Source organism: Ursus arctos, unplaced genomic scaffold (assembly GCF_023065955.2).
Source record: "Ursus arctos isolate Adak ecotype North America unplaced genomic scaffold, UrsArc2.0 scaffold_7, whole genome shotgun sequence".
NCBI classification, from domain to species: Eukaryota; Metazoa; Chordata; class Mammalia; order Carnivora; family Ursidae; genus Ursus; species Ursus arctos.
In genome coordinates, this window is record NW_026623089.1 from 74,325,410 (window position 1) to 74,352,291 (window position 26,882).

General features: G+C 35.4%; 1 protein-coding gene across 1 annotated transcript in view; it reads left to right on the top strand.

Moving 5' to 3' along the window:
- PCDH15 (protocadherin related 15) overlaps positions 1-26,882 on the top strand; it is a 1,631,248-nt gene that overhangs the window by 1,248,939 nt on the left and 355,427 nt on the right. The window contains exon 12 of the mRNA XM_057308638.1: positions 22,196-22,308. Within this exon, the coding sequence (XP_057164621.1) occupies positions 22,196-22,308 (113 nt within the window). The remainder of the gene's footprint in view (positions 1-22,195; positions 22,309-26,882) is intronic.

Sequence of the window (26,882 nt, forward strand, 5' to 3'; positions counted from 1 at the left end):
CATTATTTCCTATGACGTGTCCACTGGATTTCTTCAAGAAAAATGATACCATTTTATCTGTGAGGGGTGGGAGTAATAGAGATAATCTGAGTGAAAGATACTCAAACTATAAGCAAAGTCAAAAATTCATAATTGATAAAAAGCATCAAAATTGACTACTGCCATAAAATGGAAATTGTTTTATCCTAAAATGGGGAAGGAGGGATTTGGGGGAGGAATTAGTAAAACTCTGATAGTCAGTCCAACCAATGCCTCTTTCATGTTTTACTATTAGGAAGATGAAATTTAGGTTTAAATTGGACCATGTACTAAAGGGCAAAAAAAGTGACAATAAAATCTCAACTGATAAGTACAAAATAAAATTTTCTGGTAAACTAAGATTTTCAATAAAACCAACATAAATTTAGATGAACTGAATTATTTTTGTTTGGGTGCTTATGATTTCACAAACACTGAGTTGTATATTTAATGGAGCCCTTAAAGTTTGTTATATTCTGTATAATAAAATCATAGTACATGTAAGATTAGATTAAAGTTTTAATAATTTAAGGACATATCCCAGGTGAAGTCATTGAAAATAGTCAAGTAAAGACTTCTGAAAATTCACTCTTCCATGAAAGCAATGAAAAACCTGGTTTAAAAAAAAAGTGAAAATCATAATTTTGGATCATTAATTCCTGAATTAACCAAGGCTTAAAGCAACCCAGGGAACATTTATTCAAGAAAAACAGCTGACTCTTTGTAATAACCTTTTTTTTTTTTCAACTTAGTGGAATTTTTCACTTGCTTGAGTCCCATTGCCTGCTCTTTAGTTCACCAGTAAGCAGTAAAAAATAACAACCTGCATTCCCAAAGCAGCTTGGCAGTCATTGGAAGAAGCAGAACAAAACTGGAGTTCTTTGAAAGCCTCATTTCCAAAGAATCGTCATGTGACCTGGATGGTGGTTCCCTGGAAGAACCCACATAAAAGGCTTCCTCAGATTTCAGCCACCACAAAAAGCCTTATTTGGGGGCTGCGGGGGAGGGGGGGTGAGGCATTGAAGAGGGAGGAGTTTGTCAAAAACAATTACAGGCAAGTGTTTTTACTTTGTTGCAGCCTGATGTGATAAAAAACAATTGGGACAAGCAATAGGCTAAACAGTAAACTTAAAAAAGAAAGCTAGGAATGATATCCATAGGGTCTGTAAAAGCTTTGACATATTTCTAGGAATCTTAGGACTACAGTAAGAATACTGCTGTGTGTATTCTCAGAAAACATCTGAGAATGCCTTGGGTTTTCATCTCTGGCTTACCTTGAGTTTCTGGAAAAGCAAAAAGCAAAGGCTAAGGTGGAGTTCTAAACAGCAGGACTGAGGACTAAAGATGTGATCCAAAATGCACAATGTGCCCCTCAACAAAGACTAGGAGATTCGTTGCTTCCAAATATGTAAAAAGATCTCTGTTCAATCATTAACTAACCACTAAACTAAGTACAGATTTCAGTGGCCTCACATGACAAAGAATACAGATTTTAGAGTATTAGTTCAAAAATCATTAGTTGAGAAAACAAATGAGCACAACTAAAGCAAGCAATATCTTCAATAGACCCTGAGGATGGAAGAAATCTGATTTTCAGTGTTGTCACATAATATTGTTTGAAATGACCAGTTTTTAACAAAAATTATGAGACTGGAAAGAAACAGAAGAATGGTTGATACACAGGACAGATAAATCAATAAAAGAGTTTCTGAGGAAGCCCAGATGTTGGACTTACAAAGGCTTTCAATTGGGGAAGAAAACAAAGACTTTCAATTGGGCATTTAAAATATGTTCAAAGAACTAAAGAAAATCATGTGTAAAGAACTAAAATATGGGAATGATATTTCATCAAATAGAGAATATTAACAAAGAAACAGAAATTATTTAAAAAAGAACCAAATAGGAATTTTGGAATTGAAAAATACAACTGAAATTTAAAATTCAATAGCAGAATTTAATAGAAGAGTCAAGCAAGAAGAAGAAAGAATCAGTGAATTTGAAGAGAGATCAATTGAGATGATCAAATCTGAGAACAGAAAGAAAAAAGAGTGGAGAAAGTGAAGAAGAGAGCCTCAGACACTTGTAAGATACCATTCTGTACACCAACATATGCATAACTGGAGTCCCAGGGGAGTAGAGAAAGGGGCTGAAAGAATATATGAATAAATAATGGTTAAAAACATCTTAAATTTCAGGAAAACCATCTACACATCCAAGAAGCTCAGTGAGTTTTCAGAAAGTATAAACTCAAAGAAATCCAGATATATCTCAATCAAATTATCAAATGACACCGGCAAATAAAGAATTTGAAAATAACAAGAAGGTGACTTTTCATGGATATTAATTCTCCATAAATTTACAACATGATTTATCATCTGAAACCATGGATACCAGGAAACAGTGGGATGACATGTTCAAAGTTTGGAAAGAAAAAAATGCCCATCAATAATTGTAAATATGGCAAATATTTCCTTCAAAAAATGAATAAGAAATTAAGACATTCCCAGAAAAAGAAAATGAAAGCATTTGTCAGTAGCAGACCTTCTCTATAAGAAATATTGAAGAGAAATCTAATGCTGAAATTAAAACACAAGAAAGAGTAACTCAGTTCTACATGAAGAAATACAGAATAGTGGTAAAAACAACTACTTAGGTAAGTATAAAAGATAACATAGGTGTAGTTTTTTTCTAGTAACTCTTCCTTTTCTAGCTGATAAAACACTATAAAGCAATAATTGCATATCAACATTGATGGACATGAAATGTATAAATATGTATTTGGAATAATAACTAGAAAGAGGGAAGCAAATTTAAAGATTTAAATTACTTAACCAATTTAAAGATTTATATGAAAAGACACAACAATGGAATTTAAACAGTACATGTGACAAATAGCTATTTAGCACAAAAGAAGTCAGTAATAGAGTCATAGAGGAACAGAAAAGTCAGGAAATATGGAAGACAAATAGCAAAATGGCAAATGTAAATCCTACCTTTTTAGTAATCACAATCAATGTAAGTGAATCAAATATTCCAATTAAAAGACAGAGATTAGCAGAATGCATAAAAAAGAAAGGAAAATATGATCTAACTGTACACTGTCTACAAGAGATACACTTTAGATACAGAGACAAATGGAGTGTAAAAGGATGTGAAAAGACAGTCCACACAAATGGTAACTAAAAGTGAGCTGAAGTAATACTACTAATGTTAGACAAAAATCCATTCTACAATATTTTTTTATTTATGACAAAGATAGACATCTTATAACAATAACAGAGTCAATCCATTAAGAAGGTATAATGCTATATATGCATCTAACAATAGAGCCCAAAAGTACATGAAGCAAAAACTGATAAACCTGAAGGGGAAATAGATCATTCCAGCATGATAGCTGGAGACTCTGCAACCCTAATGTCAGTAATGGATTAAACAGCTAGATGGAGGGGAGCAAAGACAGAATTGAACAGCACTGCAAGCCAGCCAGACCCTACAGATATTCATACAATACTCAAAACCTAAACAACAAATACACCTTTTTCCCAAAGGCACATGGAATGTTCTTCAATATAGACTACATGTTAGGCCACAAAACAGGTGTCATTATATTGAAAATGATTAAAATTATACAAACTATGTTCTTTGACCACAATGGTATGAAACCAGAAATCACTAAGAAAGAAAATTTGGAAACTCACACACATGTGAAAATTAAACCACACACACCACAAATAGCCAATGGCTCGAAGGAAAAACATCAAAGAGAGTTAAACTACTTTGAGAAAAGAATGAAAACATGTCACACCAAAACTTGCTAGATGAAGATCAAGAGGTACTGGGAGGGAGATTTATAGTTGAACATGTCAACATTGATAAAGAAGAAAAATTGAATCAACAATGTGATCTCTCACACCAAGACTGTGGAAAAGGATGAGCAAACTAAAACAGAGAAATCATAAGGATAGAAATTAAGACTAGAGTGGAGATTAATGAAATGGAAAATAAAAAAATACAGCAAATAATATCAATGAAACTAAAAATTTATCCTTTGAAAGGAACAAAAAAACTGACAAACCTCTAGCTTTGTTGATCAAGAATATAAAAGAGAAGAAGCAATTTATTCAGTCTAGAATGAAAGAAAGGACCTTACTGCTGACCTTTTAGTCATGAAAGTATTATAAGGCCATATCACATACAATCATGCACAAATTAGAAAACTGCAATGGTCAAATTGATAGAAAGACACAAGCTATCAAAACAGACTCAGGAAGACAGAAAATTCTGAGCAAACTTATGACCTATAAAGACATTGATATGTTTATCAAAAACTTCTCAAAGAAAAACCCAAGACCAGAAGGCTTGACCAGTGAATTCTACCAAACTTTAAAAAAAGAAAGAGATTTAACACCTATTCTTCTGAAACTCTTCCAACAAGTAAGACCAGGGAATACTACCTAATTCATTCTGTGAGGCTAGAATCACCCTGATACCAAAACTAGCCAAAGACATCACAAGAATGGAAAGTTATACAATATCCCTTAAGAATATAGGTGTAGAATTTCTCATTTGAATACTTGCAAATCAAATCCACTGGCTTATCAACAGAATTATGCACTGTGACCAAATGGAATTTATCTCATGAATGCAAGGTTGGTTTTATTTACAAATAAGCCAGTGTAATACACCACATTAATAGACAAAAGGGATTAAAAAACCATGAATACTTCAAAAGATGAAGAAACAAAATCTGACAAAATCAAAACCTTGATTAAGTGTGTAAATTTACTTAATGATGTGTCACTGAAACTCCTATAAAACAAACATTATTAGAAATACAGGGAGATTTTGATTTAACCATTGTCACAGTGAAAGATTTTAAAGACACCTTCTTAGAACTTAGATCAGATTGATAAAAAATTCTATATGCATATGGTGATTAAGTGACTAAGAGGATTAAAATTAACAAAAAAAAAAAAAAAGAAAAAGAGAAGTACACATTCTTTTCAAATTTTTTTAAAAAACCCAAGATACATTTATTTAAGAATTGTGTGTTAGGCTCAAAGAAAATCTTGTTAAGTTTCAAGAACTAGAACTCATTCTGTTTAAATTGGAAAACCATAGAAGCACAGAATCAAAACTAAAGGGGAACAGAAAAATTTCTAACCAAGTGAAAGGAAGAATTTTTTTTTTTTTTTGTAAGTAAAAATACAGAGGAGGTGATGTCAGCAAGATGGAGGGCTAGGAGGCCCCAACTCTTGTTTTGGCCACAAAAAAAACAAAACAAGAAATAACTACAGACTGGTAGAAATAACTCTGGGAAAGTTCTGGACTACAACGAGACAACAGAAATTCTACAGGGCCTTCAGACTGAGGATGCCCACATAGGAAAGCATAGGGAGCATTTTACCTGTTTTACTCCTTCCACCAGTCTGAACAGTTGGGTGCCAGGAGGGGTCCCTTTGGAGGGACTCCAGCTCACAGGACCAGGAGAGCAGGGGAATCCCAACAAACCTCACCATCATGGGCATTTGCAGCCTTTGCTAGAGAGGACCCTACAGTCTTCACTGGTGCTAAAGCTAGCTGACAGAGCTGCCCAGAGCCCTCTCCTGTGTCTCCTCCCTGGAGCTGAAGCTATCACTTCACTGAGACCTGCCCCAGGGTACAGTCACTGCTGTACCCTGCTCTCAGGGTCCTAAGTCACAGTGTGTCTGCCATCTCTGGGACCCAGCTGCTTTCTGCTCTGAGGATGACCTGTCCCCCCTGAGTGGCAGCTTTGATCCACTGGGCTGCACATCAAAACCACATTAAAAACGTGGTGATAATAAGTCCATCAATAACTCCTCCAGATGTAAGTGGTTTAAAGTCTCCAATTAAAAGACATAGGCTGGCTAAATGATTTAAAAAAAAAAAAGGCCCAATTATAAGCTGCCAACAGAGACTCACTTAAGCCTAAGGACACTAGTGAGCTGAAAGTGAAGTCTTGGAAATGTATTTCTGGCATATGTAAACCCATAGAGGGCAGGGGTAACAATACTTATATAGAGCAAATCAACCTTAAGTCAAAAGCTCTGACAAGAGACAAAGAAGGGCATTTCCATGACAGTTCCCACACCATCATTAACAAAGATAGAGTTTGCATTTACTTACAACAGGATAAGAAGGTCTACTAATTTTTACTTTATAATAGTAGCTTGTAATAGTAGTATTTTGTAATACTGGGTATTCTTATCTGAGCACTTACTGTATGACAAGAAATATGTATTAAATATAACATATAGGGGCACCTGGGTGGCTCAGTCGGTTAAGCATCTGACTCTTGTTTTCGGCTCAGGTCATGATCTCAGGGTCATGAGATGGAGCCCCAAGTCAGGCTCAGCACTCAGGGGGAGTCTTCTTCCCCTCTCCGTTTCCCTCTCCCCCTACCCGCTCTCACACACTCTCTCTCTAAAATAAATAAATCTTTAAAAAATAATAAATATACAGATAAGATAGATTTTACATACTAACATGTAAATATTAATATATAATTAATAGCTACTTTTCCTTATTATTCAAAGTAAGTATGATAATTATGATAATATTGTGAAAATTCTGACAAAGAGTTGGTGTCACACTCTGGTTTAGAATGGAGAAAATATAGAAAACTTGGATTCAAACATTTTTTACAAGCACACATTAACTCAGATGAGCATTATTAAATATTAGTATTTTTGTGCTCAAGTGTACAGGATACTCGTGTTGGAAAAGCCATGAGGAAGATTCAGATTTGAATATATATTTTAAATTGAAAAAGGAATTCCTTCTTTTGTATATTTCAAATTTCACCAATACTGGAAGGAGGGTCCAGAATTTCTATTTATTTGCTTTTACTTTTCTTGTTTAGTTTTGTTTTCCCAGTGCCATACACCTTAAAACTGCATCCTTGTTTACATGCTGGCCTTTCAAACATTAACCTCACACATAGTCTGAGTTGCCTTCCCTTGGGCCTTTCTATTTTCCAGGATGTTGAGTCTAATTTTGAATAACCTCCACTAATTCAGAAATTTTCTTCTTTTCCTTTTTGGATTCTTTGGGTTATTCTTCACATTATCAGTAACTTATTATTGGCTAATAAGCTGGAGTATTGTGAAGTATTGTTATTATTATGTAGGCATGAGAGAAGTTTGATTTTATGACACACATTGTTGGAAGATGTTTCTCCTACTACGCAGATCATAGTACTGAGTATCAGTATCGTTCATATTTTTATGGCTTCCCTGGAAATTGTTCCAGAAAACTATTCATTTTAAACACGTTGAACTTGTTGTCCTATCCCACATAAAGATCACATAGGGTAGAATAATAAGCTACAAATACTGGAACTCACAAAAATAGATTTGCTAAAACTGAGAGCACTGATTGAATCCAAAGGTAAGTTATGTTATCTATAGTAATGGGGTAGGAGGTGTTTATATTAGTAAAGGTACAAGCTTAGATACTTCTATAAAGAACCTCCAAAACACAGTGGCTTAAATCAAATAGAAGTCTATTTCTTTCTCAAGTAATAGCCCAAAGGATTATGACCCTGGGTTTGGGGGAAGGCTTTACCATTCTCAATACTTGGTTTGTTATGTTACTCTAGTCATTAACCTAATACAGTCAGTGGGAAAAGCGATAAAGTTCAGAGCAAGTAACTTTGTGCAAATAAATCAAAATTCATGAAAACAACATAAGCTGGGGAAACATAAGGGAAGCTGTAGAGGCAATGGGTAGTACTTTAGTTGTCTGTTCTTATACAATAAATCACTCAAAAGATTAGTGACCTAAAATGATAGTGATGTGGTATTTCTCATATTTCTGTAGGTTGATTGGGACCAAAAAGTCTTCTCCTTGACCCAGTGTAGTTGAGGCTACTCACATGTGTGTATTCAGCTGGGAGCTAGCCAGGGATATAGACATCCAGGGTGGTTACTCACTCCTCCCCTTCCCTGAGCCTCATCTTATTCTATAGCCTTCTTCACAACATGACTTCTAAGAGGCTGAAAGTGAAGTCCACCAGTCTTCTCAAATCTTAGTCCCAGAACTGGAATGGTATCATTTCCACTACCAACTATTGGTCAAATCAAGTGGGAGTCTAGTCCTTATTCAAGAAGGGGGAAAAATAGACTCTGCTTTTTGGTGAGAAGCAGAAAATCTGTAGCTATCTCTGATCTACTTCAGGTAATTGTTTACATGTTTGCTTATGATAGATACATGTTGGATTGAAGACACAGCTTTTTCATCCTAGTCCCATGAGTTAAAAATAAGTTCAGTTAGCCCTCTAATGTTTCATAATTATGCATGCATTATAATTCGTTAAAACTCCAATGCTCAACAATTGCATACAGCACTGATTACTAATAATTATATTGGATGTAAGTCCACATTTCAAGTAATTCTACTAACTGTTTAAAAATTGTCAGGCTGATTTGATCTGCTTGGATCTTCATGATGTGACCTAATGACATGACTGATTAAGTATTGTACTAGGAGCATGGGAGTGAGCATCCTGCCTCTTTCCTAGTGTTCACTTTTGCGTGCACCATTAGTGTTATCTTTTTTTTTATAATAATATTTTTTTATTATATTATGTTAGTCTCAGGTTCACTTGAGATCATATATGAATCAAAACCCACTGCAATGGGCTGAAAGCAGACACACAGGGGAGAGTGCTTCTGTCCTCCCTGTCCACAATTCAAGTCTCCATTCTTCCCTCAGACTCCTTGCTTTTTTCCCTACACAAATGCCAAGAGCAGCCAGAGTCACCTTGAATATTAAATATTTGTTAGGCATATTTTTATATTATTTTTGGACAAAACTAATGCAAAATTAAAGTTTTTTTTAAAACAGGTTTTTTTTTTTTTTTTTAAGATTTCATTTATTTATTTGACAGAGATAGAGACAGCCAGCGAGAGAGGGAACACAAGCAGGGGGAGTGGGAGAGGAAGAAGCAGGCTCATAGCGGAGGAGCCTGATGTAGGCCTCGATCCCATAACGCCAGGATCACGCCCTGAGCAGAAGGCAGATGCTTAACCGCTGTGCCACTCAGGCACCCCGCAAAATTAAAGTTTTAATATGGGTTGTTGGTTACACGGATCTATACAATTCTCCAAAAACATGGAAGTCTATCTGTGCATTTAAGTGTATGCCTATTTTTTAAATAATTTTTATTATGTTATGTTAGTCACCATACAGTATATCCTTAGTTTTTGATGTAGTGTTCCATGATTCATTATTTGCCTATAACACCCAGTGCACCATGCAATATGTGCCCTCCTTAATAATGTATATTACACCAGTAAATAAATCACACTTTGGGGATCACTGCAGTAAATAGGTAAAATTCTGTCTACATAATTGGGAGATTAAAGTGGCTTTTTTGCATGTTTACCTTACTTATAAATGGATGGACTGTCAGAAGACTTAGGAGGCTATCAGAGTGGTACAAGCAGGAGAGCACAAGGCTTTAGATGGGGAAGCAGAATAGGACTACAGAAGAAACACACACGACATGGGATGGGAGAAAGGCAGTGACACAGCCAGGAAAGAGTCACATGGGCAACGCATGGGGAATCATAAGAGAGGAACTTAGGGATTTAAATCTGCATGGTCAGACAAATGGTGGTTCTATCAGCAAAAATTCAGTTCCTGATTTTTATATTTGTTTTTATGGTGAAACAATAGGTATGGGCATTTTGTATGCCATAACTTGGTGGTTCTCAAACTTTAGAGATTTTCCGAGGTACACATTTTTCACCTTGCTTTTCAGATATTCTGATTCAGAAGATAGGATAGGATCCTGATCTTTCTCGTGCAAGTAGACAAGGAACTATATTCTTAGAAGCACTGCCATAAAAATGCATCTGGAAAATAACCCAGGCAATTTTGTAGTATTTCCCTAAATTGAGAAATTGGCTACTAATAGAGTAGTTTTGGTTTTCTTGAGGGACAAGTATAAGAGAATTTGAGATTTCACTTTTCGGGGGGGGTGGATTACAGAGTTTTTGGCAATATTTTGGAACAGAAAATAGAATTTATTATTCATCAGAAATAGCTTAAAAAGGAGATTATAAAGAGAATGAATTTAGAACTGAGGAGATTTGGAAGATGTGGAAGTGGGACAAAGGGAGTTTAATGTTTTCAATTAGAATGATCAAAGATGCACAAAGAAAGTGGGACAGTTAGAAGGAATAAAAAGTGATACATTTAAAACTAACAGTGGAAGACCACAAGAAAATAGAGGCAATATCCTACCATCGAACCTAGGAATAATGTGTTACAAAAAGAAATGTGCTGTTAAGACATAGATGAAAACATGATTGAAATTATTGATAAAATTTTAGTTATAGGTGAATTTACAATCAAGGGGATGGAATTTTAATACAATTAACCCCAAGTTTAAAATCAGTACAGAACTAAATGGAGAAAACTCAGAGCTTTAGAAATGGATTGAGTTTTATAAGTTCTTTATATATTTTGGATACTAACCCTTTATCAGATATGTCATTTGTAAATATCTTCTCCCATTCAGTAGGATGCCATTAGTTTGGTTTGGTTGATTATTTACTTTGCTGTATAGAAACTTTTTATTTTGATTTAGTCCCAACAGTTTATTTTTGCTTTTGTTTTCCTGACCTTAGGCAACATACCTAGAAAAGTGTTGCAATGGCTAATACCAGAGAAATTATTGCCTGTGTTCTCTTTAAGAATTTTATGATTTTAGATCTCAAGTGTAGGTCTTTAATCCATTTTGAATTTATTTTTTGTGTTATGTATTAGAAACTAGTCTAGTTTCATTCTTTTACATGTAGCTGTCCAGTTTTCCCAGCACCATTTATTGAAAAGACAGTCTCTTCCCCATTGCTTATTGTTGGCTCCTTTGTTGGAGATTAATGGACCATATAAATTGTAGGTTTATTTCTGGGCTCTCTGTTCTGTTCTGTTGATCTATGTGTCTATTTTTGTCCCAGTACCATACTGTTTTGATTACTATAGCTTTGTGGTATATCTTGAAATCTGTAATTGTGATACCTCCCCCTTTGTTCTTTCTTAGGGTTGGTTTGAGAATTCAAGGTCTCCTGTGATCCCATAGAAGTTTTGTGAAAAATGTTGTTGATGCTTTGATGTGGATTGTATTGAATCTGTAGATTGCTTTAGGTGACATGGGCATTTTGACAATATTAATTCTTCCAATCCACAAGCATGTAATCCCCTTCCATTTGTGTCCTTTTCAGATTCTTTCATCAGTATTTTATAGTTTTCAGAGTACAGATCTCTCACCTCTTTGGTTAAGGGTATTCCTAGGTATTTTATTATTTTTGATGTTATTGTAAATTTTGTTTTTTTTTTAATCTCTCTTTCTGCAACGTTGTTGTTAGTGTATAGAAACAGTACTGATTTATTATTATTTTTGTATCTTGCCAGCCACTTTACTGAATTCAATTATTATTTCTAGTAGTTTTTTGGTGGAGCCTTTAGGGTTTCCTATGTATAGTATCATACCATCTGCAAATAGTGACAGTTTGACTTCTTTATCAATATGATGCCTTGTCTGATTGCTGTGACTAAGACTCCCAGTACTATATTGAATAAAAGTGGTTAAAGTGGACATCCTGGTCTTGCTCCTGACCTTAGAGGAAAAGCTCTCAGTTTTTTACCATTGAGTATGACGTTAGCTGTATTTTTCTTATATGGCCTTTATTATGTTGAGTTATTTTCCCTCTAACTCCATTTTGTTGATAATTTTTAACATGGATGGATATTAAATATTATCAAATGTTTTTTCTGCATGAATTGAAATGATCATATGATTTTTATCCTTCACTTTGTTGATGAGTTGTATGATGTCGATTGATTTGTGAATATTGAACCATCTTTGCAACCCAGGAATAAATCCCACCAAGTTGTGGTGAATGATCTTTTCAATGTATTGTTGTATGCAATTTGCTAATATTTTCTTGAGGATTTTTGTATCTATATTCATCAGAGATATTGGCCTGCAGTTTTTTGTTTTGTTTTGTTTTGTTTTGTTTTTGTGGTGTCTTTTGGTATCAGGGTAATGCTGGCCTCATAGAATGTATTTGGAAGCTTTCCTTCCTCTACTGTTTTTGGAATAGTTTGAGAAGAATAGGTATTAACTCTTGTTTAAATGTCTGGTAGAATTGATTTGTGAATCTATCTGGTCCTGGATTTTTATTTTTGGGTTGTTTTTTGATTACTAATTCAATTTCATTACTTGTAATCAGTCTATCAGATTTTCTATTTCTCCCGGTTTCAGTTTTGGAAGATTGTATAGTTATAGGCATTTATCCATTTTTCTAGGTGGTCCAGTTTGTTGGCATGTAATTTTCCATAGTATTCTCTCATAATCCTTTGAATTTCCTTTTTTTAAGGTTGTTTGGTTGGTTTATTTATTCATTTATTCATTCATTCATTTATGGTGGGGGGGGTGGGGGGACGGAGAGAAAGTCTTAAGCAGACTCCATGCTGAGCATGGAGCCCAGCATGGGGCTCAATCTCATGATCCTGAGATCACGACCTGAGCCAAAACCAAGAGTCAGACCCTTAACCAACTGTACCACCCAGGTGCCCCTAATCCTTTGTATTCCTGTGGTGTCAATTATTACTTCTACTCTCTCATTTGATTGTATTTATTTGGGTCCTTTCTCTTAATTTATTGATGAGTCTAGCTAAAGGTTTGTCAATTCTGTTATTCTTTTCAAAGAACCAGCTCCTAGTTCATTGATTCTTTCTTCTTTCTTTCTTTCTTTCTTTCTTTCTTTCTTTCTTTCTTTCTTTCTTTCTTTCTCTTTCTTTCTTTCTCTCTTTCTCTCTCTCTTTCTTTCTTTCTTTCTTTCTTTCTTTCTTTCTTTCTTTTTTAGCTTCTACTCATTTACTGCTGCTCTGATCTTTACTATTTACTGTCTTCTACTCACTTTAGGCTTTGTTTGTTCTTTTTCTAGTTCAAGTGCAAGGTTAGATTGTTTATTTCAGTTTTTTTCTTGTTTCTTGAGGTAGGCCTATGTTGCCAAATACTTCCCTCCTACAACTGTGTTCACTGTGTTCCAGAGATTTGGGACCACTGAGTCCTTGTTTTCATTTGCTCCCATGTATTTTTTTATTTCTTCTTTGACTGCTTCATTGCCCATTGGTAGTTTATCATCATGTTGTTTAATTTCCACATGTTCCTGTTTTTTTTTTTTTTCCAATTATTTTCTTATGATTTATTACTAGTTTCATAACATTGTGGTCAGGAAAGATGCATGGTATGATTTCAAGCTTCTTAAATTTGAGGTTTGTTTTATGGCCTAATATGTGATCTATTCTGGATAATGTTCCATGTGCACTTGAAAAGAATGTGTATTCTCTTGTTTGTGGAGGGAATCTTGTTTATATTTGTTATGTCACTCTGGTTCAATGTGTTATTCAAAAACATTATTTCCTTGTTGATTTTCCATCTGGATGATCTATCCATTGATGCTAGTGGGGTGTTAGTGTTTCCAAATTATTGTATTACCATCAGTTTCTCTCTTAATGTCCATTAATATCTGCTTTATGTATTTAGGTGTTCCAGTGTTGTACTTAGGCCATTTATATTTAGAGTAATTATTGATAGGTATGTGCTTATTGACATTTTTAAAATTTGCTTTTTGGGTTTTTCGTAGTTCTTTGTTCCTTTATTCTTCTCTTGCTCTTTTTTTGTGTGTGTGTGTGATCAATGAGTATCTTTAGTGTTTCTTTGGCCATCTTTCTCATTATTTTTTATACGTTTGTGGTTTTCATAAGGTTCATATATAACATCTTAAATAAATAGCAGTCCATATTAATTTAGTGGTCATTTAAGCTCAAACACATTCTGAAAAGGAAAGAAAGAAAAATAACTGAAAAAGAAGAAATCTTCTTTCTTTACTCCCCTTTTTTTATTCCCTTCTCCACAGTTCATATATATATATATTTTTCATATTTTACATCTTTTTATTAATATTTTTCTTATATCTAATCATGGCTACTTCTTTTCCACTTAAAGAAGTAGCCTTAACATTTTGTATTAGGCTTGTTTGGTGGTGATAAACTCCTTTATATTTTATTTGTCTGGGAAACTCTTTATCTCCCTTTCAAATCTGAATGACAACCTTTCTGGGAAAGTATTCTTGGTTGTAGGGTTTTTTTTCTTTCAGCATTTTGAATATGTCATGCCACTCTTTTCTGGTTAACTTTTATGTTTCTCTCTCACTGTTTTTAAGATTCTCTCTTTATTTCCTACCTTTGACATTTTGATTATTATGTGCTATGATGTGGACCTCCTTGGGTTTCTCTTGTTTGGAACTCTCTGTGTTTCTTGCACTTTAATGTCTATTTCCCCTTCCTAGGTTAGGGAAGTTTTTGGTTATTATTCAAATGAAGTTTTTACACCTTTCTCTCTCTCTTCTTTTTCTGAGTCTCCTATAATGTGAATGTTTGTTCACTCAATGTCCAAGAGATCTCTTAATCTAGCCTCATTTTTAAAAATTCTTTTCTCTTTTTGCTGTTTTTCTTATGTGCTTTCCATTACCCTATCTTCCAGATGGCTGATACTTTTTTCTGCATCCTCTCATCTACTGTTGATTCCATATTTTATTTTATTTTATTTTTTAATTTTGCATGTTGTATTCTTCAGCTCTGATTGGTTCTTTTTAATATTATCTATCTCTTTATTGAAGGTCTCACTGAGTTCTTCCATTCTTTTCTGCAACCCAGTATCTTTATGATCATTAATTTAAATTCTCTATCAGGCATATTGTTTATCTCTGTTTCATTTAGCATTTTTTTTGTTTTGTTTTGTTTTTTAGGTTTTCTTCTTGTTCTTTTTTTTTTTTTTTAAGATTTTTATTTATTTATTCGACAGAGAGAGACAGCCAGTGAGAGAGGGAACACAAGCAGGGGGGAGTGGGAGAGGAAGAAGCAGGCTTCCAGCAGAGGAGCCTGATGTGGGGCTCGATCCCATAATGCCGGGATCACGTCCTGAGCCGAAGGCAGACGCTTAATGACTGAGCCACCCAGGCGCCCCTCTTGTTCTTTCTTTTGAAGCATGTTATTCTGTCTTCCCATTTTGTTTGACTTTCTGTTTGTGCTTCTATGGATTGGGCAAAACGACTACTTGTCCTAAAGTTGAAAAAATGGTCCTGTGTACATGTTCCTTTTGTAATCTGTGAATGCTTGGTGAGTTTTGCTGGTTGGTTGGAGTTATAGCTGTAAATGATAGTTATTCTTTTAAACCATGGCTTTTTCTAGAAAGAATAAAGGGGAAAATAATAATAAAGGAAAAAGGAAAATAATAAATGGAGAAAAGAAGAAAGAAAAAATGAGAAAAAGGAAAGAAAAAAGAGAAAAGAAAAAAGCAAACAAAAAATAAAAATAAAACCATACAAGACAAATTTTTAAAAACTAAAAAAAGTAAGAACAATATAATAAATATTTTTTAAAGTGCAAACACAAAGCCACAACTTTTTTTCTGTGCTCAGCCCTACATGGTGACTGGTGTGGGTTTCTGGACCCTGGGTTCCCTGAGGTTGCCAGTTCACTGTTGAGCTGGACCCTACTTCAGTCTGGACTTTTATTGTTGGGAGGGAGAGAGTGTTCCCTCAGTTCCCTGACACTCTTAAAGTGATGCTTTTGTTCCTGTGCCCTAGTCCTGTGCCCAGAACTGTTGTGGGCCTGTGGATACTGGGCTCACTGAAGTCACAAGCTCACTGAGATGACTGGATACACCTGGTATTTGGACCCTGCTCTGGTCTAGGCTTTTAAGTTGGGATGAGAAAGTGAACCATGTCATTCTCCAGCCCCTCTGACCTAGAGAGCATTCACTAGCTCCCCTGGTGCTTCGAGGAGTTCTAGTGTTGTCCCTTCTATATTGCTAGTTGCTCTTTTAAACCATTACTCTGTTTCTGTGCCCATGGACAGAGGGTTCTGTTCCTGGTCCCTCAGTACTGTCCCTCCCCATTGAGGTTCCCAGCATGAGGGGGGGGGATTCCCTTCCTTGCCGTGTCTCCATCTCTTTGCTGTTCTCTTGCTGCTCATCTCTTCAGCTGTTCAGTAGCTTTTCAGTCAGCCCTCAGTTCTTCTTCAGGAGCACCTGTTCTACCAATAGGTTTAATTTAGTGTGTTCCATGGAAGAGGTGAGTTCAGGGTCTTCCTATGTCACCATCTTGAACTGGAACCAAGAAGCAACTTTTCAGATGAATTAAGTATACCTTTGCTAAATGGAATGAATATCACATTTTCTAAATGAGAAAATTAAGTGAATCTATAGGGTCCTTGAACTTAGACATGCACTTCTGTTCTTGGAAAACATTTTTATACTTCAGTAATAGCCTGGCTTTTGCAAAGTACTTAACATTCAGGGGTCACTTGAAGGTTTTCATTGAAAATCATCTGGAGGTAAGTTGTATATCATAATTGCTTTTGCTCTACCAAAGGGAGTTATAGCTTTATTCATCAGTAACATTTGACTGAGACTGATCATAAATTCCTACATATCCGCAATATCAAACTTGGAGAATAGTCATAAATTTCCTTAAGTTTCTATGGCAATCCAGTTTTCTATGATAAGAATTGTTTCTAACACTGAGAATGATAGAATTAAGACACCACATACTTATTCATTTCATTTCTGGCAAAATACTTCTATAGCCATCTTAGAATAACAACACTATCACGCACAATATTATTATCATAGACAGGGTTTTTATTTTTGGGGGTTTCTTTTGTAATTTCTATTATTCTAGAGCTATGCACACTGTGAATGTGAACTCACTGTACTGTCTTTTAAAGTTATCTGGGATAGTCATTTTCTGTTTGTGTTTTTGTCACCAACTAAATAAACATTTAGATTATTTTATTTTATTTTACTCTTATTTTTTGAGCTGCCCTTATATTCAATGTCTTATAATGAGATATAAAATTTATATGACTCTAAAATTTTTAAAAAGTGGTATAGTTAATTTAATCTAGCTTGATTGCCTATTCCCTGAACACATTCTATCTCTCTCTCATAAGTAACACTTTTTTAATGTTATAGTTTATTGTTTTATTAATATTCATGTATATGCATATCTATATATATTTCCTTTTATTTATATGTGTGTGTACTCTTTCTTAAAAGTTAGTAATACTATATGTACTTTTCTTCTATTAAGTTAAGTTGTTTCTTAATAGAACTAAAGATAACTCTACAGTAATACAATAATGGGTAAAGATACTCATCTTTCATTTTTTCATTTCAATTATTATTCACTTGAGGATGTACCAACATTTAATCAACCAGACCACTATTGAAGTATATTTAAGTGATTACTTATCTTTTATTATTAAAATGCAAAAAATTCCTTGAAGTGGGATTTCCGGGTCAAAAATAAATGCTAATATGATTTTCTTCAATTTTTTTATTGTAGTAAAATACACATAACATACAGTTTACCATCTTAACCATTTCTAAGTATACAGTTTAGTGATATTAAATTCATTCATAAAGTTGTATCTAGAACTTTTTTCATTTTATAAAACCGAAATTCTATACCCATCAAGGAATAATTCCATTTTCTCTTCTTCTCCATAACCCCTAAAATACACAATTCTCCCTACTGTCTCTGTGATTGTGACTAAGTACTTTATATAAGTAAAATAATGCAGTATTTGTCTTTTTTATGACTAGCTTATTTCATTTATCATATTGTCCTCAAAGTATAGCATGTGTCAGCCTTTCACTATCAATTTATTTGTGTCTTGGAATCTAAAGTGAGTCTCTTGTAGACAGCATATAGTTGGATTGTGGGTTTTTTTAATCCATTTGTCTGTCTTTAAGTGGAGAGTTTAATTAATTTACATTTAAAGTCATTACTGATAAGGAGGGACTTCTGTCATCTAGCTATTTGTTTTCCATATATCTTACAGCTTTCTCGTCCCTCATTTCCTTCCATACTATCTTCTTTGGTGTTTTGTTGATTTTTGTAGAATTTAAATTCCTTTCTTATTTCCTTTTGTGTATATGCTATAACTCTTTCCTTTGTCTTCATCATGGGAATTATATTTGAATCCTAAAGTCATGGCACTCTAACTTGAATTTATGCCAGTTTAACTTTAATAACATACAAAACTCTGTTCTTTTCCAACTCAGTCCTCACCCTTTTAGGTTGTTCATGTAACAGAATTACATGTTTATACCTTATGTGCCTGAGAACATAAATTAATAATTCTTTTAAATTTCTTAATCTCTTACATTATGTAGAAATCACAAAGTGGACTTACAGACCATTGTTACTATAATACTAGCTTTTTTTTTTTTTAAGATTTTATTTATTTATTCAACAGAGATAGAGACAGCCAGCGAGAGAGGGAACACAAGCAGGGGGAGTGGGAGAGAAAGAAGCAGGCTCATAGCAGAAGAGCCCGATGTGGGGCTCGATCCCATAACGCCGGGACCACGCCCTGAGCTGAAGGCAGACGCCCAACCGCTGTGCCACCCAGGCGCCCCTATAATACTAGCTTTTATAAGTGCCCAAGTAGTTACCTTTCCTGAGATCTTTACTTCTACCTACTGCTTCAAGTTATCACCTACTGTCCTCACATTGTAACCCACAGACTCCCTTGACATTTCTTGCAGTGCTGATCTAGTGGTAATGAACTCCCTCAGCATTCATCTGGGAATGTCTTAATTTCTCTGCCACTTTAGCAGGACAGTTTTGCCAGATATAGAATTCTTTTTTGACATTTTGCTGTCCTTTAGCACTTTGAATATATAGGGCCACTCTCTTCTGGCCTCCAAGGTTCCTAATAGCAAAAAGGCTGATAATTTTATTGAACATTCTTCATATTCGATGAGTCACTTCTCTCTAGCTACTTTCCAGATTCTCCCCTTGTCTTTGTCTTTTGAGTTAGATTATGAAGTGTCTTGGTGTGTCTTCAAACTCATCTTATATGTATTTTATTGAGCTTTTTGGACCTATATCTCTATCTCTCATCAAACTTTGACAATTTCCAGACATTATATTTTTAAAACATTCTCTCTGCCCCCTTCTCTCTCTTTTCTCCTTTTGAGACTTCCACAATGTGTGTATTAGTCTTAATAGTACCCTACAGGTCAATTAGGCACTGTTCTCTATTGTTTAATCTTTTTTTTTTCCATTACTCACGCACAATAATTTCCATTGCCCTATCTTCAGTTTATTGATTCCTTCTTCTGCCTGCTTAATCTGTTTTTGAAACTCTCTAGTAAACTTTTCACTTCAGTATTGTCCTTTTCAGCTCCAGAATTACTTATAGTTTATTTTTAGGTTTTCTGTCTCTTTATTGGTATTTCCATTTTGGTCATGCATCAGTTTATTGACTTTCTCTATACCTATTTTTAGTTCCATGAGCATCTTTAATATTGTTGTTTTAACATCTTTGTCTAGTAGGTCATCAATCAGGTGTTTTTCAGGGGTAATTTGTATTGATTTGGTCTTTTTTTCCCCTCTGAACCATACCTTTCTGTTTTTATGTAGGCTCTGTGTTGTTGAAAATTGGACATTTGAATCTAATAATGTGGTAATTCTGGAAATCAGAATTTTTCACTTTCCCAGGGTTTACTGGTTTTTGTTTCCATTTTTGTTGATTATTTTTAACAGTTGTAGTCTGTCTCTGTGCTGAGGACTAGTCGGAAGTGTAAATACTTAAAATCTTCTGAAATAATTTCTGAGCCTATGCCTTCCCTTGGGTATGCATGGTGACTTTCTAATTTCCCCTCATGTATAGTTGCTTTTGGATGTCCTACTCTTTAATGCCTGGCTTCTACAGGGGAAAAAAGAGAAAAACAAAAGGGGTAAAAAAAGGTTGCTGGCCTTTCAAATCTCCTGGAAATTAATTCAGCCTAAGTGGAGGGGCTTACAACAATGGGAACAATGGGTGTGTGTGTGTGTGTGTGTGTGTGTGTATGACAATGATAGTCGCCTGCACCTTTGTGATGAGAAACAGAAATCGCCTGTGAGAGCACAGATTTCTGTTATTTGAAGGACACGGTCGTTTTTTCCCAGCCTTGCTCCCAGCAACAGTGCATAAGCGTCTCTAGGAACATGGGCCCAGCTCCCTGCCAAGTGGCGAAGGGGTGGGGGATGGGTAGCCGCTACTGTGCTAAGGGCAGCAATTGATAGAAATTAATCATATTTTACTGTCCAAGCCTCACTCTGGAATTTGGAAGACTATAATAGACTCCAGAGTTCTAAAATAGTTACATCAGACAGATTTTGCCAATTGTTGTCTACATGAAATTAGAGATTCCTAATGCTTCCTACTTTGCCATCTTCTCAGAATTCCCCAATACTCACATCATTTTCATGGACTATGCCAAATTTTCTATCGTAGGTTTTATAACACTCTTTTAATAATACCAGAAATGTCTGAAAGTGCATGTTTTCTCACAGGCTCACCAATAGAATATGGTGTCCACTTTGGACCATTGCTAATCTAACAAATAGGAAGTGGAATCTCAGTTTAATCTCAAATTTAATTTGTATTTTTCTTCTTGGGTATTAAGGTGAGCATCTTTGTACATGGTCAAGAGTCGTTTCTTTCTCTTTCTATGAATGCTTTTTATCCTCTAGCCCAATCTTTTTTAATGTATTGCTGGTCTTTTTCTTTCCTAATTTGTAAATCTACATATGTTGGGGATATGAACATTTTGTGTCTGTTGTTAATTGCAAATATTTTCCCTAGTTTGTCACTTGTAGTTTTACTTTGTTTATTGTGTCTTGCCAAGCTATTTTGTAATGTCATCAAATTTATCTCTCTATTCCCTTATTGCTTCTTGATTTTGAGCCATAGTTAGGAGAGATATGCCCACTCTCACATTATAGTAGAATTCATCCATGTTTTCATGTATTACCAGCACTTATATTGTTTCATTGTTTATTATATATGAATATACTCTCCATCTGGGGTTTACTCTAGTATAAAAAATGGATGCAATTTGATCATTTTCTGTATGGCTGTTCTATTTGACAAATGCTAGTATTCAAAAATCCATTTTCCCCTACCGTTTTGAGATTACTACTTTATCATATGCTAAATTGTCATGTGCAATTTTGACTATTTCTGGATTTTCGGGTCTATTTTACTGGCAAACTTTTTTATTTCCCCTCACATAGTACCACAGGATATTTTCTCTTCTTGTCTCAGTGTTGAAGCAAAGGAAGAATAGAAATTAATCCATTTTTGGATATGTCTGGCTCTGACAACCTGAATTTGAATGCAAGCTCTGTTTTACATTGTCTCTTCGGTCTTGGACGAATTATTGACTATCCCGAAGTTGCCAAGTCCTTCGCTGTAAAATGGGAATGATTTATAGACTTATTGATGATTATCTGCATAAAGCATTTAGTACACAGTAGGCTTTAATAATTGGAAACAATAGTTATTTCATTCTTATGGCTATTGTGCCAAATGCATACATATACTCTGTAGTTATACAATTTGACTTCTAATTATTCTTCACTTTGAGAAAAAGAATGGCACATCATACGAAGGAAGATAATGCAATTGAAGGAAACTTCTACAGGAAGAAATGTATTTCAACTCACTAAAATGCCTGTACTTAAGAAATATCCTCTCTAGGCTTAAGAGTATCATCAATATATTTTTATTTAATATGATTGATATAATTAGTTAGATTCTTGCCTTAAGAAAAATATTTGCCCAGCTGGAACAGAATATGCTCATTTTAATTTTCAAGCAGCTTGATATTTGGTACAAATTATTTGTCTTTGTTTATTACAAGATACGGTGAAAGACCATGCAGGCTATAATTAAGATTTATGCACCATTAAAACACAATTTTATATTTCAAAATTTGCTCTCCTTGCACTTAATATCTCTTTTCATGTGATGAAGTTTCAAATTAATTAAAGAGCTCTCCTAATAAAAGATATTTGGAAAATCATCCAAATAAGAAATACTTTCCATCTTCTTACTCATAAGCTAATTAATTGTATACCACATTTGTGTGTCCTTTCCCTAGACTGCATAATTTTGAAAGTTAATTTACTAATGAAATTGTGATTCTGTTCCTCAGTTAATGAAGGGAAATAGTTACAGCACACACACATATTATGAATTGTCCTCAGTTATGTACTGAAATCTCAATGTCTTTCAGGGACTCCTGAGGATTACCCGCGATTTTTCCATATGCATCCTAAGACTGCAGAACTTAGTCTCCTGGAGCCAGTAAACAGAGACTTTCACCAGAAATTTGATTTGGTTATTAAGGTAAATTAAACTAATTCCTTATTTCTTTGTGTTTATAAACTGCTAATCAAAGAAACCTGTAGTGGCTATTGTAGGCACTTTTATGTTATAAAAATTAAAATTAATCTGACAACAATGTTTAAAAAAGTGAAGTGTGCTGTTTTAATACATTATGTTGCCTTTCTTTAAGACAACTGTTTATGTTATAATGTAATTCAAATACTGAGTATTTTATGTGTAATAAATACCCTGGCCAAATCTATATAATGCTACATAATATAACTTTGTTACATTTTCTAACATTTATTTTTTTTCTTGCTAAAAGGAGTCAATTCTTGATCACAAAAGCTGGTCCTGAATATATTTTAAATGTGCATTAATTTATATATTTTTTATTTTAATATCATATTATGTTTTAAAATATTGTTTGTCTTTCTAACATAAAAAGAAAAGATCTTACCTGTCCAGAAATTCTTTCAATATATGCCTCATTATTTTCTTTATTTTGAAAAATGATGCAGGCTGGAAAAATTATCAAAGCTAGGGGAGTCTATTTGGTATTACAATTACAGTTAAATAATATCTACTATGTTGTAATAAAATAATTTAAGAGATACTGTGGAAACCAGGATGATCTGTCAATTAATTCTGATAGACTCTGCTGGGCAGGTAAGATTTGAGCTGGACAGTGAAGGAATAATGGCAATTTACGGAGTAGAGACGAGGGTGGGAGCAGGTAAAAGAACAGACCCGAGCAAGGGCATCAAGTAAGTCTGGTATGTATCATATGACTTTCTCATAGCCACACAGATAGAATAATAGCTATAGAAGAACAGCCAGAGGGTATGTTCTTTTTAATTTAAAAGTATTAAAGGAAGAGGAAGTAAGATAAGGAAGCTTACTGAGCACATCCAAGTTATTTAAGTACATTTTTCATTGAATTAGAACCATAATCTTGGTAGTAAGTTCATTGATAACAAATGTGGAAAGTAAAGCTCAGACAGGGTAAGGGACTGGCTCAGAGTTACCTCCCTGAGAAGCAGCAGAACTGAGATTCAAACTTAGGTTTATCTAAGTGAGGGCCATACCCTTTTCACTTCACCAAGATGCAGCTGCTTAGAAGTGATGGTCTCGTTTAACTCTCTATTGGTACAACTGCAAACAATAACATGCAGACATACATTGAATTTTAGCTCAAGTTAGGACATATTTTGTGAACACCAATCATGTTATACATAACAGATCCTGAGATTACTCGGTCGTCCCTTGTCCTTGAAGAACTTGTGGTCTCTAAGGGCAAAGAGCCCTACACGCTGATAAATCAAATATGTCACATCAACTGCTAACAGGAGGACAACTAAAAAGTGCTGGAAAGGTACAGAATTGGGACAAATAAATTAATCTGGGGATTCCGGGAAGATGTTCTGGAGATTACCCCAAGCTACATGTTGCTGTGTCAGAAGATTTTTGCCATGATGTTTGAACATCAGGAAAAGCAGAAGTAAAAACTAGGAGGCGTGTTACAGCAGGTTACAAACAGTTAATGGGGAAACAAGGGATAGGGTCAGACCAGGAGGAGAGCCTTAAGTAAGATTGCTTTTTCCTTCGATTTTATTCAGTAGGGGTTTGGGAGTCATTCAACAAAGACAGACTCCTTTTACCATTTGTATAAAATGGCCATGCATGAGATTTATCTTCTTACACTGACTATTTCAATTATCACGGAACTATATAAAACTCAAAAATATGTATCCATTGTCCACTGTCGATTTCCGTGTAGCCCTGTGGTGCTGTTCTCCGTAGGAGCTAAGAAAGCTGACAAAGCACTGTTACCAAACTGCCTCATTTCAACCCTGAAATCAATTATTTTCCTTTATTATCAAAGTTAGTTGTCCTGGTGTACCCGGGTACGATGAAACTCAGCCCATCAATTATAGAAACAAAAATCAATTAGAACAGGCCATAGATAATTTTTTTATGTTTTAATAACACTTGGTATTATTAATGGAAGTTTTTACAGACATTATTAGATTCAAATTACTGTGTTGTGTGTGCAGTCAAGGGGATAATAAGCAAAGGTATCAATCTATAAGAATAATAATGTGCCACCTGCTTGAATAATAGCTGAATATTGTGGTTTTGTATAGGGATCCGTTGAAGTGCTACAATCTGGCAGTTCTCTGTAGTGAGTCTTTCAACATCTTCCCTTTTTCTTATTTCAATAATGCTTCATTTTTCATTGGCCATAAAAGTTTTTATTGGATTTGATCCCAATTTCTGTTTCGGGAGCTAAGGAAAAATAAAATAAAATGAAGTGTTTTCTCCTAGACTTTGAAAATTCTGCTTTAGAAAGCTATATGCACATTTAACAGCTGCGAAGCATCATGGTTAAGAGATTTACCATCTTTATTTCATTCGTTTCAACCAGGGATTTATTCGAGTTGCTGACAAAAATGTAAAGGTGAAATTAGGAAAACAAAACGGAGTAGTCCACCAACTTTAGAATATTAAAGGATTGAGATGAGTCCGATTAAAAGAGGAAAGGATGTTCCATTTCAAAACACTGTCCCAATTTTTAAATGATGGTAATCTCTTAGGCATTCTGAAAATGAAATAAACATTGTGAAGAAGAATCATACATTTGGGTTGCCTGGGACGGTTCATATGCATGCCTGTTGTCTTTGTATAATTATTCGTAATATCTCTTTCACTCTCAAAACTGTCCCAGTTTGGATGAAAAGTTGTGTGATCACCATAGTTACAAAGCAAAAAGCAACAAGGAGATAGAAATATGAAAGCATATTTTATTTTTTGGGTGATAATGAATCAGTTCATGCATGGAGTATCTATCACAAAGCCCAGAAAATTCACTTTTATTATTTTCACTGCAGTATTTTTTAAAAAAATATTATTAGTTGATATATTTATGCTCTGGACAAGTGGATAAATTATTAATAATTCACTGTCTCACAGTTGCTCAAACATAATTGTGGTTTTTTTATCCAAATCCCGTGGATTAACAGCTACAGCAAGGCTCACAGACATGATCGCATCACGGTCTCTCTGATTTGTACGTTGTTACCGCCGGCCTATGGACGCCGTCTCACAGGCTGAGCTGCAGTCCCTTGTCTTTCCACACCATGGGCATGTTAACCTACGCCCTCATCAGCCACTCTGCACACTCTGTCCAGCCAGCCTGAAGCACCCACCGTCCTCTCTGCCATCTTCTCTCTGGCCTCCAGGTATCTGTGGGTGCTGCCCCGCCTCCTGACTCACCCCTTCTTTTCCTACTGGGCACTCTGGTTCACACTGATGCCTCAGAGGCTAAGACACTTGCTCAGGAAAGGTCTGGCCACAGCTCAGAAGCTTCTCCCCACATCCCACTTGTGTCTATCGTGGCTCTAACTGCCCCACATTCAGTTTTCCTGTGTATTTCCTCTTGACTTTTACAATAGGGCAGAGGGTAATATATTTCTTTACACTGTGGCCCAAGCCCTGACCCCATCCATGTCTAGTGCATAGAAGGTGCTCAAGAAATATTTGTTGCGACGGTTTTCTCCCTGGCCCAGTAAAACTTCAAAAGCAGCTGGATTTGCATACCTACAACTTCACTGTATTTAAATACCTATCTTCGAAAGTGCGTTTGATACGACTTCATCTTGTCTGTCTGTCTAGAATAAAGATGCAATAAACTTCTCAAATAAATTTAGCGCCTGGAAAAAAAGGCCAGACGTATGTGAAGGCAGAGTTTAAAGATGTTGATTACTCTACTAAACAAACAGACCCTCCTTCAAAGGAAAGATGTAATTTGACAGACACTGGGCCGTGGAATTGAAACTGGCGAGCTTGAATATTGGTGCTGATGTGACGGTCATCCTGGCAAGTTACTTTGCTCTGGTCATTTGATAAGACAAGAAAGACTCAAGGTCTGAGAGAACCGCTAGCATACTCGTGAATTTCTAATGCCACAACCCCAGAAAGTGCTTGGCCTCCATGACATCAATGATACTTTACTTCAAAGGGACTACTGGAATGCTCAGAGCCACTGTTTTTAAGGCATATGACGTTTGTTAGTTTTCAGTTTGCCAAGTCCTTGGAGTGCTTAAGGATTGCCTGAGACTTCGCGTGGTGCGGGAGAGACAGAAATGCATGACAGCTCCACCTCAAGGAGATCGCCAGCATGGAAAGGATGTTTTTAGACTTATTTCCCTCCTGATGTCCACATAGGTATTTCCAGTTACCAGCTGGATAACCAGTTGTAGCATTATGCACTTGTGTCATGTTAAAAATGCAGGCAACTCATGGCGCCGGGGTGGCTCAGTCAGTAAAGCGTCTGCCTTCAGCTCAGTTCATGATCTCAGGGTCCTGGGATCGAGTCCTGAATCAGGCTCCTTTCTCAGCGAGGAGCCTGCTTCTCCTTCTGCCTGCTGCTACCCCTGCTTGTGCTCTCTCTCTCCCTCTACACTTCTTAAAACCTGAAAGCTTCTACTCCTGCCTTTCTCTTTGCATCAAGACCATGCAGTTGGCCAGTCACCCAAGCCAGGAGACACGGGTTCCCCAGGCAGCTGCTCCCGTGCAGTCCTTGTCAGGTCCTC